Source organism: Arvicanthis niloticus, chromosome 10 (assembly GCF_011762505.2).
Source record: "Arvicanthis niloticus isolate mArvNil1 chromosome 10, mArvNil1.pat.X, whole genome shotgun sequence".
Lineage (NCBI taxonomy): Eukaryota > Metazoa > Chordata > Mammalia > Rodentia > Muridae > Arvicanthis > Arvicanthis niloticus.
In genome coordinates, this window is record NC_047667.1 from 74,291,001 (window position 1) to 74,303,559 (window position 12,559).

At 47.3% G+C, this 12,559-nt stretch overlaps 1 protein-coding gene across 1 annotated transcript in view; it reads right to left on the reverse strand.

Annotated features, from left to right (window-relative positions):
- Tnfrsf11a (TNF receptor superfamily member 11a) overlaps positions 1-12,559 on the reverse strand; it is a 57,873-nt gene that overhangs the window by 22,163 nt on the left and 23,151 nt on the right. Inside the window, exons 2-5 of the mRNA XM_034512871.2 lie at positions 8,854-8,935; positions 8,262-8,387; positions 4,991-5,134; positions 998-1,091 (exon numbers count right to left, since the gene is read on the reverse strand). Of these exons, the coding sequence (XP_034368762.2) occupies positions 998-1,091; positions 4,991-5,134; positions 8,262-8,387; positions 8,854-8,935 (446 nt within the window). The remainder of the gene's footprint in view (positions 1-997; positions 1,092-4,990; positions 5,135-8,261; positions 8,388-8,853; positions 8,936-12,559) is intronic.

The following is a 12,559-nucleotide window of genomic DNA, read 5'->3' on the forward strand; positions in this document are numbered from 1 at the left end:
TAAGGCGTGTTAAAACTATGCGAGAGAACCAAGGTGTTTTCAGTGTACACAGACTTCTACAGACCAGAAGACTAAGCCAGTGGGGGTAGTGAGTGGCAATATAAGCTGGGGTCATAACTCAGCCAGAGAAGCTGTGCCTAGCACACTTGGAGCCATTACCCTCCCTCACCCCCCCCCCCCACAAATAAACAATAAGTAATTTTCAATTAAATAAGGTTAGGTAAAGGAAAAAGAATTCAGAACTGAAGGATATGGAGATATAGATAGATAGATTGGATAGATGATAGATAGATAGATAGATAGATAGATAGATAGATAGATAGATAGATAGATGTAAGAAGTGACACAAAGTTCTGACACATGCTGGGTCCAACAAAGCCAGGCTCAGTCTCTACTGTGGCGTGGACAGAAGCTACCCACTGAACCAAGTCAATAAGAAGCTAACACACCGAACCAGCCTTCCACCCCAGAGCTGCTGAGACTGACTGGTGTTAATAGTCCTTCTAGGCTCTACCCAACAGTTACCTGGCAACAGCCAGGTAGGCCTGGCTTGCTGTTAAAAAGGGCTGTTTGGCCCCTCCTTGCTCTCTCTGCCCATTCTGACTCTCTTCTCTACCTGATCCCACCTTTTTCTCCCTTGTTCCCCCTCCATGTGTTCCTGGACACCTCTCCTTGCCTCTTCTCCCTCCTTCCCTCCCTCCTTCCCTTCTTCCCTCCTTCCCTCCCTCCCTTCTTCCTTCCCTTTCACCCTCCATCCCTCCCTCTCTCCCTCCCTCCCCCACCACTCCCTTCTCAACACCCTTTCCCAGGCCCACAAATAAACTCTATTCTATACTAGATCCTCCATATGGCTGGTGCCTGAGGGGGAAGGGATGCCTCAGCATGGACCCGCCAAGGCTCCCCTCCCATCTCACCATACCTCATCCTACTAAACATATCCTGGTTCCTTTTTATAAAACACAACACTTGGTCCTTGGGCTTCTGCACAGGCACTTACTTGGTCCATGGTTTGCATGTGTCTGTGGACGAAGAGACATCTGAGAAGAAGCCCAGGAGGCAGGGCGTGCACACCGTGTCCACGTTGAGCTGCACTGTCAGAAACCAAACAAACAAAAGACAGATAAAAAGCGAGAGGACACTTAGAGATCGGCCAGGATGGTGTCCTGTCCCTGGAGTACCACCCCCATGCCTCCCATGTCTGCCTGGCCAGCTGTGTCTCCTGCCTTCAGCTCCTCCAGGCTTAGTGAGAGGAAGTGCTTACGGAATTTTGTTCAGAAAATGGCTTCCTTCATGTCAGGCCACTGAGACTAACATCCAGCTAAAGCCAGCTCTGCCTTCAACTGGAATTTGCTGTCTGGCTATCTCCAGCCTGCATGGCTGCATCGCCTTTCACCAGCCAGCAAATGTGGTACCATCACTATCTTTAAGGGAAACCAGTTCTTCCAAATCCAAGGTATGTGGTTACTCTAACATCAAGGGGCAGGGAGTGGTTTTTGAAACATTTCCTGTCCCAAGCATGTTGGATATGGGCTATAAGACACTATTCACTACAAAAGTTATAATTTCAAAACCCAGAACAATTGAAATGCCTGAATCAACAGTTAACTTCTTAAATAAATGGTGGTGCATTGCCACAGTGACATGATCAGCTTCACTTCACCAGGGTAAGGACCAACTTAGCTTACCAACTACACCAAAACCAACCTTGTCTCTTCCTCCTATACAAGGATTGGCGTCCAGCTTTTCTACCAAGGGCTGACATGACTACCTAGAGCCTCTGCTGTAATTGCTCATAACACAGAAGTAATTACAGACAACACGTGAAGGAACTGGACTGGGCTGCATCCCAGGCCAACATAGACACAAGTGATGAGAGAGTGTGCATCTTGCCTTCATCCACAGTACTCAGAGCAGATGCTGGTCCTGACCAGAGATCTCCATTCACTCTCAAGTTCCTCCTAAGAAACCTGAGAGATGCCTCAGGCATCTCCTGTCTGTACTGTATCTGGTGCATGCTGTCTTGGTAAGCGCAAGCAAACAAGACTGACTGCAATGTGAAACCAACGTCAGGCCATCGGCTGGTGCCAAACCCACAAATGACTTTTGAATAGTAGCATTTCTATAACTTATTTTTTCAAAAAATACAAACCTAAAATGAGAAATTAGAATTCTTGGTACATGTCTGATTTTTGTAATTTGGCTCAATAACTAAGATACATTGACACACAGATATGGCCATGTGACCGGCTTTCAAACAATTGTAACAATGCCAGGACGGCTTACCAACTAACATTGATTGAGAGAGCATTTTAAAAGATGAACACAGGGGCTAGAGTTTGGTTTCCAGCTCCCAGGTCAGTCCACACACAAAGGCCTATAATGCCCAGTGGATCCAAGACTTCTGGTTTTCTCAGACACTGGCATTCACACTGCATGCACACAGTTTTACAACCAGGCTTCTCACACTAAAGGAGAAGTCACACTCCTACCTGCTCTAAACCCTGCTGTCAACTCAAGTCTTGGCTGTACTGTATTCTGAGCCAGGAGGTGAAATACCAGAGACCGTAAAACTGGATTCACAGCAGCCTGGTCCTGTTTCTCTTTCCCTCCTGGCCCAGAGCAGAAGTGTAGTCAGATTAGGGCATGAGTGATTGATTCTTTTGGGGGTAGAGGAGAGAGTTTCTTGTAGCCCAGGCTGCCCTCAAACTCACTGTGTAGCTAAGGATGGCCCTGAACTTCTGATCCTCCTGCCTTAATGCCAGAGTGCTAGGATTACCAGTGTGCTACCACTCTAGGATTTATTGGGTACTAGACATCAAATCCAGGAATCTGTGCACAAAGTTGGTGAGCATTCATCCCCAGCTTACATCCCCAGCTCAGAAGTGAATTTTATTCACTTACTGTCAAAAGTTACTGGAAAAGATACTGTGTATCTTCTCCAAGGCTTAAAGGCTGAGAGAACTGTTAGGTCTCAAACCCTGGTCAAAGCTGATGCTGGTGGCAGGTTCTCCCAGCATCCCTCAGTCCCCGTTACAGGGTCTGCCTGTCTGTATATCTCCCCCCTCTGCCCCCCCCCCCCAATCCTGCAGCCCAGGGGCTGAGCTCATCTTCCCCAAGCTGCCTTTCCCTGTATAATCCAGCCATTTTGGTTACACTACTTTTTGCCCTTTAAATCCTGACCTCTTCCCAGTCTACTGGCTTTCATCTGTCCACTCTCCTCCCTGCTCTCCCCACACAGTGCAGCTCACGGTCACGTTCAGCCTAGACTCTCCCAGATGTGTCTGCCTCAGGCTCTCCCATGTATCTATAAGAAACCTTCTCCTCCACCATGCAGTCATGTCCTTTTTATTCCTTTTTTTCATCCAAGAACATCGCCCAGAAATCATAAAGTTCACACAGGTGGGAAGTCTGTGGCAGGCCAAGGGCTTTGTCTATTTTAAAAGCAGAATGTGAAGGGAGTCAATATGGCAGGAAGACCTCTCTCTGGGAATTAAAAGCTCAAGCTGACTTTTCCGAGAGAGAGCATGTGCAGGTGAATCAGGGCTGATGCAGAGGCCTGCCGCACCAGCTAGATACATTCTTCCATGTGGACTCAAGTGATTAATATTTTAATTTTCCCAGCCCTTGTCCAAGCATGCTGGCTTTAAAATCATGTCTTTATAAAGACTGGCACGCAGCAGCAGCCACTGGTTACACTCTGAAAACCTGCTTTGTAACACTTCCTAGAAGCTGGGAGAGCGACTGACTCTCAGAAGCACTTTCATAAGCTGAAAGGATTTCTTGCTTCTGTGCTTTCAACAGAGCTGAAGGACACAATGGGGTTCTCAGATGACAGAGCATTAAAAATAGACCGGACTTCACGTCACTAGTGAGCAAGGATGTCGCACTCAGGAGGTGCTCGGTGAACTGTGAGTCTCAGCAGCTCCATAAACACCTCAGAGACTGGAAGTGCGAATGGACGCTGTGTGCTAATGCATAACACTGGTGAGACACTCTGCCCCAGTACAAACCCGGCAAGCCTACTCTCAAAGTTCAAAAGGTGTGAACGTTTGCAACTCTTATAAAGAATTTAAAAGGCATATAATGAGCATGATGGCAGCTTTATCTAGGAGGGGAAAAAAACCTACCCAAGTCAATTCAATTAAAATTTTTTTTTTCAATTTAGTGCTTACACTTTATGTGAAGGGATACGAAGAGGTGATTAGGAAAGACTGGAAAGACCAGGTTTTACACTCTCGTGGCTGTCGTGCAGGGGTGAGGCTGGTGTGCAGGGGCAGTGGTCAGAAGACCTCCCGGCTCTGTCTTTAGGAGCTTCCACTTTTGCTTCATTTTAGGCAGTCTCTCACTAGCCTGGAACTTTGCCTAGGCTAGCTGGCCAGCCTGCTTCAGGGAGTCACGTGTACTGGCCTCCCCTCTTGCTGGAGCTGGGATGAGCGTTTACTGTGGGTTTTTGGTTCTAACTCTTGGGAAGCACTTTGCAGCAGAAATATCTCCCAGGCCTCCATTGCCTGCTTTCAAAGTGTTATCGCGGCTGCAATTCCCCAACAGTAAAGTCTTTAGGAGCCTTTTACATTTGAAATAATGTTTGTAGATGTCAGTTTACAGTGTGTCCAGAGGTGCGCACCCTCTTCTAAGAGGATCTGTGCTTTGTAATGCTTTGGCGGATCCCTGTACTATACTATTTAATTCTAAGTGAGTACCCTCGGGTTTCACACATTGAGGACCATTAGCCACAAAAGGAACAGAGGGGTGAGGGAATTTGGGACTACTATCCATGTGCTGTTCCAAACCAGACTGAACTGATGGTTCAGCTGTAGCTCCTTGGAGGCAGCTGGGTTCCCTGGAGGACCCTTGATACAGCCATGACAAATCCCAGGAAGCCCCCTGGACAGGGGTTAAAAGCAGGGCTCACTGGGCGAGCTTACACCAGCAACCGTGCAGCCATACAGGGATGCTGGGTGACAGACACACAAGTAACCGAGTAGCGTACAGGGATGCTGAGCTCCGAAGCCGGGTGCGCACTCCGTGTTCCGGCGGCAGCACTCGCAGTCTGCGTTCCAGTGGTAGCCGGCCGTGCAGGCACAGCGACGTGGGGCCGTGTGGTTGCCAGGATCCACCGCTACCAGGGCCTTGCCTGCAGGAGACAAGAGATGATCAGCGTCCAGCGAGGGGCAGGAGACACAGATGCACTGTCTCCCTCCTAGTTCCAAACAGCCCACTAGCCAGCTGCATCTGGCCGCCAACAGAATGACTCAGTGGGTTTGAGGAACTTCGGAGTCGCCATACTTCCTTATTGGTAGGAAACTGTCCTACAGACCCGTTTCACCCTAATAATTCCAAGTTGTGTGGGCTGTCTAAACAGTCTTGTGTTAGTAGGTTTAATTAGTTAAATGCACAACATTGCACAGCTGCTTGATTTTTTTGTTCTTTGGTAAATTCAGATGTCACACACACTGTTAAGCAAAGTTTAGCTAGACATCAAGGCTTTTCTGGAGCTGTGAACTCATCTCAGGGTCCTGAAGGCTCTGTCTGGGGTGCTAGCCAAGTGGACAAAGCAGAAGCAGGCAGTGGGCCCACACTTGGGCAGCAGTCTGTCCCATGGGCCAGGGTCACACACTATGTCTTCCCAGTAGACGGAAAGTGCCTGCCTTCCTACCCTAATCTTCCAGCTTCTCTTAGTTTTCCAGAATATGGGTATATGGGGGAGGGAGGAGGGGAGGACGGAGGGGAGGTGAGGGGGAAGACGCCATAAAAGCATGGCCATGAGGGATGGCCAACTGAAGTTAAAAGCAGCCCAGATGGGACATGGTGAATTATAATTTGGGGTTATTAATGGGGAAATAGATTCTAATGGCATAAACGGTAGATATCTTACCAGCTTTAGTGCTGATTAAGGCATATAATAATAATAATAATAATAATAATAATAATAAAACAATAATAGCTGTGCGTCTTTTATCTGGGAACTGAATTGTCAAAGGTAGTATGGGAGCCTCCGATTGAGATTAAATCATTTATACAACAAGCATCCATGTCCTGCAGCTCATTCCTGCCTATAATTCCAGCTCCAGGCATTTGACACATTTTTCTGGCCTCCTTGGGCACCTGCATGCCTGTGTACATACCATTCCCCATACATGCATATATAGTCAAAATGACTCTTTAGAAAGCAAAACCCAACCAAACTGAAAAGCCCCATCTCATCTGATTATCTACACGGCCCTTGTACATTAGCTTCCAAGAAGAAAAGAGACAGGGAAAATCATTGTCTCAAGTTAGAGGCAACAAAAACAAAAACATTCCTATTCTTGTGCTTTTTAGACCCAAGCCTCATTTGTTATTGTATCAAGTGCCCAGACCATGCAGCCACAAACATGTGTGTAGCACATATAAACATACAGGAGCACAGGAACACGCCCCTTCTCTGCAAAATCCTAGCAGGATCCGGTGTTAGCATAAGGGAACAGGGGAGGGAGGCAGCAATGCTTTAAGGACAGTCTAATGTGTTTGGTGCTCAGTGTGCGGCTTCAATACTGGGAGTAGACAGAATGAATCCTTGTTTCCAACAGACGACGGTGAGTCAAGGTCAGCAGAGGAAATAAAAAGGGCTGATCAGATGCTGGTGTCCAGTGGAGTTTCCGCAGCACCTTCTCCAGCCTGGAGTCTGCTGGCTGTCCCAGACACATTAGAAGGACAGTGATGTTCAGGACCGCTTACTTCCTGGTTGTCAGAACTAATGACAGCTCAGGACAGAAAAATCATGGGAGTCCATAGAGATGCCCGTGGGAGTGTTAGAAGACCTGGGTTCACCTCAGAGTGGTTTGATAATGTGACCATCAGTAAAACTAGTGTCTGCAAAAAGTTGAAGCAAATCAGACCCAAGTACATTCATGAATTCATAGTGTCGATGCAAACACTTGGAAGTTGGATAATCCAGCCAGGATTTTGAAAACTACAAGGACTCGGTGTGCCTTTCTGTGTGTGCTATGCTTCACGGACACAAAGAACTGACTGGAAGAAGAGTTTCTATGACGCATCTGGCTAATAAACAGAGAAAGAAGACAGAATCAAACACCTAAGGAAGGTTGATCTAGTCAGGCATGGAGGCACACAACTGTAATCCTAGCATTTGCAAAGCAGAGGCTGAGAGGCAGGAAGATGGATGCCAGGCTACATAGGAAGTCTCTATTTCTAAAATAAACCAAGAGCTATGGGTGTAGCTTAGTAGGACAGTGTGCTTGGCATGTGCAGGCCTTAGGGTTGGTCCCCAACACTGGGAATAAAAATTCAACCCATGCTTATCAGTAGCTAATATTACAAAAACAAAATTCCCAATGCTATTCAGAAGAACTATACTATGGAGGAAGGGGTTTCACCAGACCCTACCCAAAATAAACCAGAACTCTATCAACCTTCTAGATTTAATGTGAAATATACAAGAAATACCAGAGAAAGAATATGATAAAGAAACACCAGGAGATGCAACCATGAAATCCACACCAGAAGCTCTGCTAGAGGAACATGGTGATGGTTTAGTATTCAGAATAGAAAAAGGGAAGGGAGAAAGAAAAAAAAAACTTCTTAGGGGATCCATGAGATGTATTTTGATCCTTATTTCTAAAAATGAGCTATTGTTTTTTTAAATGAAGCTGAGTGTGGAGATGCACTCCAATAATTTCTACCCTGTCAAGCTGAGGCCGGGGTAGTTCTGTGAGTTTGAGACCAACCTAGACTATGTACATAGTGAGTTGAAGGCCAACCTGAGCTACAGAGTGAGATCATGTCTCAAAACTCTCTTATTATCCAGCTCCTATCCCAAAGTTATGGCAGCCTCGTGAGGCAACAAACTGCAACAGTAGAACACGAGCTGTTTAGGGGAAGGGTTGCCAGCCAGAGGATCAGTCTGACTCCTGTTTCTCATGGGCTAACATTGGAGAAGTCACTCAATCTCAGGCCTCCATTTCTGCATCTTTAAAATGGGACAAGTATAGGACTTGGGGAAGATTAAATGGCAGGCACACCGAACACTGTGAGGACGTTTCGTCAATGGTAAGATGTAGTCACAATTAAAGTACAATGCAAACATAATATGGAAATTTTAACCTGAGGCACGGGGGACATAAAACATGAGCAGAAACATTCAAAGGAAAAATCAGTGGACATATTTAACAAGCTTCTGCAGAACAGATTTAAGGAACAGAAGCTGGGAGAGTGCCTCTCCACGCCCCGCCCCTCAGTGACTCTCAAGGCGACACACCCACCTGCATCGCAGACTTTATGCAGCAAGCATTTATCTTCTTCATTCCAGGTATCCAGGTACTCATCTGGGCCACAGGGCAGACACACACTGTCGGAGGTAGGAGTGCATTTAGAAGACAGGTACTTTCCTTAAATTGAGAAGACAACGTACCAATCAGAAACAAAGCAATGTGCCAATCAAAACAAGATGCTAAGTGTGTGTGAGAACCCCCTGCCCTCCCCACACCCACTCACGTTCCTTGGCTGGTATACAGGAGAAGGTCTGTCAAGAGTTAAGCAATTCCAGTTTGTTTATTCCAAAATAAGACTTCTGTGCACATGATTTCAAGTGTCAATTGCACTTTATGTTTTACTAAGATGTGACTTTAGGAAACCTTACATTCTCAGGACAAACTGAGGATCAGTTTCTGAAACTGGCTTTGATTCATAAAGTGATGATATCTACTGAGAGAATGCATTCTGTCTTCTGAGTGGCAAATGTCACTACCTACCCCTATCATGAAAGGTCTCTGGATGTCTTCATCTCTTAGGACAAAAAAAAAAAAAAAAAAAAAAAAAAAAAAAAAAAAGGAAAGCTAAAATGTGCAGGGGTACCTGGTTCACATCTGCTGCAACACCGTCCAAGGTGCTCGTAATGCCTCTCCTGGGTGCACGGAGGAGTGACCTGGAGGGTCACCTGAAAAGAAAAGTGACAGCAGGAAGACATCATACACAAGTTATTTCTGGACATGGCTGGAGAGATGGCTCAGTGGCTAGGGCTTTGCTGCCAGGGCTGGCAACATATGGTAAAAGGAGAGAACCAGTTCCCAAAGTCTGTCCTCTGGGGACCACACTTCTCCTGTATCAGTGGGACACATGAACTCACATAGGAATGTAATAAGCCAGTTTGCGGTCGAGTTCTGCCTGGCCACTAGGGTGTGTTTACGGCCTCTTGGGCAGATGTAACAGGAAGTGCTGGGCTACAAACCAAGGATGGGAGCCCAGACCCATGAGAAATGAGACAGCCTGGGGCCAAAGCTGGGATTCCCTAACTCCTGGACACCCAGGCTCCACTGGGAATCTCAAAGAGTCGGGAACAGTGAGGGCCCATGGGCGATGAGCCTGGGGCCTGGGAAGATGGGGAACTCCTGCTTAGCTCAGGGGTCAGTGTCCCGTCTGGGGTAGAAGGGCCTTCTGCAGGAAACGTAGGAGGCTTCCCCATACAGCAGTTCCTGATGAGAGGGACAGTCCTTACTTGTCCAAACTGTTCATTGGTAGTGAAAAATAGATGCATAAGACTTACTTAGGGTGGACCAGAGATTAAAAACCTTTTGCAGGAAAGAATGTCTGAGAAGGGAAGCTTATTGGCTAAACCCTCAGACTGGCCCATCTAGATATCTCATTAGCACGGAGGACTCTGTTCTGTGCTACGTGACTAGCAGTCACGTTCTTTATGTAGGGTGTCTGTGGTCACGTGTTCCAGGACAGGAACAAGGTCAGGAGTAGATGAAATGCCTACCATTCTCAGATAAGAGAATTTACCAGGGGTTTCTGAATCCACTCAACCTTCCCAGTTTTTGTCTGGTGACATGGTTCCACTTGCCCCAAATCAATTCTATGATGAAACCAGCTTCCTATGACAGTTAGAGGCTGTTAAGCACTGCTCACCTTCCAGAACACCAACAAATTTAAAAGGTGTAAATAGCAAAGACTTATAGGTACTTCGAGGGTTAAGCCCAGGGCCTGTTACCTGGTGGAATCCAGTCAGCCGCTTGCACACTCAAAACGTCTGTCTCTTTCCCTGGCTTTGTGGTCTGAAACTGACATGCTCCCTCCATGCTTATGGTTTGACCTTACCCCGCCCCCCACCCCCTAGAAAGTGGCAGTGTTTGAGGAGTCTGTAGAACATTGAGGAGTCTGGGCCTAATTGGCAGAAGTCAGTCACTAGAGCAGGCCTCTGAAGGGTCTCCCCTCCTCTTCCTGGTCTGCTGTGATGTAAGCATCCTGTCATACATGTCATGTCTGCCTCCATGAACTGCCCTCCCCGCTGTGATGGAGTGACCCCTCTAAAAGCATGAGCCAAAAAGAATCTTTCTTCCTTTGGGTTGTTTCCGTCAGGTAGTGTGGTCACAGAAAACTGAACGTAACTGACACATGCTCCAAAACAGTATGATTCTAACGTACAATACAAAATGGCCACGTGCCCTAGTCTTAGAGCTGTCTCTTCACCTTCCCCGGTGGGAGAGGAAGGCATGTGACAAGCAGTCGTGTTAGCAGGAATACAGGAAACCGATGAGCCAGACATAGTTGAACAGATCCCCACATGGCGTGCACGCCACATGTCGGCCTTCCTACCTGCTCCAGAGAACTAGTGACAGACTCTCCCCGGGGGTTACTGTTAAATGATAATGACATACTTTGGCAGATGTGCCTGGCAGTGGCAGAGCAATGCCAGAGACGTTCTCGGAGATCTGGTGAGTGAGCTGCCCACTGTAGAACAGCAGCCAGATGAGGACATGGAAACAGGAGGGAGGGAGGGAAATGGGGCAGGGACGACTTTGTAAACTAGGTATTTAGCTCAGATAGACACATGGGGGGGGGGGAGCTCTAACAAGGCCTGGAGAGGATGGGGGGAATATTCATACGGAGCTCGTGTTAGCAGAGGAAAAGTGGGAGACAAGCCTGACAAGAGGTGTCCTGGGTGTAACAGTGGTAATAACTGCTATGAAGATAACCAGCCACTGCCTGATCGGATGCGAGGCCTGAGGAATATGGGAGATACTCAGGCTTAGTAGTGTAAGTTTGGTTCAGAGTTGGTGACTAGAGAGACCACAGGCTACAGAGGAAAACCTACAATTTTTGTTTTGTTAACTGGACCTGTAGTCATGTTCTAGATGTTCACGTTTCTAGCCATACATTAGCACTCTCTCCGCCTTCATCAGAGGAGTTTCTTACTGCATCGGGCAACAGCTAACAAAGGCAGTCATAACTGGTCGCAGTACCAAGACTAAGGGGTAGCGGATTGTTCAGCTCTACACGGGACATCTATGTTACCCCTTCCAAGGGGAAGAAGGACTTAAAAGACCCAGAGAATGAGAAGGAGAGTTGCAAAAGATGTCTTCTGGACATGGCATGCACCATGCCACTCACGAACTCACTGTATCTGTACAAGACCTGCCGTGCACCAGACTGGGGCTGACAAAGTTCATCAAGGAAGGGGGAATGGCCTGTGATGCCCCACCCTCCCTGAGAGTAAGTGGTGGCTGGGGGAAGGGGAGTCACTTTTTATTTGTTTGTTTTATTGAGACAGGATTTCTTCTTGTAACAGGGACCTGACTGTACTGAACTCACTTTGTAGCCTTGAACTCACAGAGATCCTCCTGCCCCTGCCTCCAGAAATGCTGGAATTAAAGGCGTGTGCCACCCCATCCAGCACTAAAGGGGAGTCATTTTCTTTAAGGGTATAGCCACTGATAAGCTACCCACGCTCCAGTTTGTAACTTCCTACCTATGCCTATGCAAGCAACTGTAACTAAACCTGGTGGGTCACAAATACAAAAACCACTCGAAAGTAGGCTGTGTGCTCATTAGGAGGGAGAAAGTGCTCAGGGGGTGGGGAGGGGCATGAGAGGGGCCAGTGAGGGGTAGAAATGACTGGACTCCATTACATATGTGCATGAAACTGTCAAAGAATATTTAAAAAGAGAAATGGAAGATAATAGAAACAGTTATCTTTGGTCAGTGTTAAAACCAAAGGGTTTATCTGCCCATCAGCCAGCTTGGAGCAAAACTGTAAAGGTGATAGGACTGGGAAGATGCCAGCTACCTTAATGTCACCGTTATGAAAGATGTTTTATAGAGAAAACATCAGCCCGAGAGCTAGCTGAGTGGAGTGTGGGGCGGCGCGTCTCTGACCTCACTCTGGTCTGACAAGTGGGATCAGAGAGCACACTGAGTGGGGACCCCAGGGAAGGACTCGTGGGGGGAGGGCTGTACATGGGCTTGCTTCTTGGACTTGCTGTCATTCTCCTAGGTGGGAGGTTATATTACCTGGGTGTTCCCCATCAGTCACCTGATGCTGGGGTCTTAGGATGTCACAGCAAGCCCAGGAGATCTTAGCAAGAATGGCTGAGAAGAGGTCCCATTTCTCCCCTGGGGCCTCTTGGTCTTTCTTATTTTTTACGGTCCCATTTCCTGGAGGAAGATACAGCTTTTCCCTGGGTCCCAGTGGCCCTCATAAGAGGGACAGGCAAATAACAAAACTGGATGTGGCTGGTGCAGACTTCACCTGACAGGATTTGTCTGAGCCTAAGGATGTGGA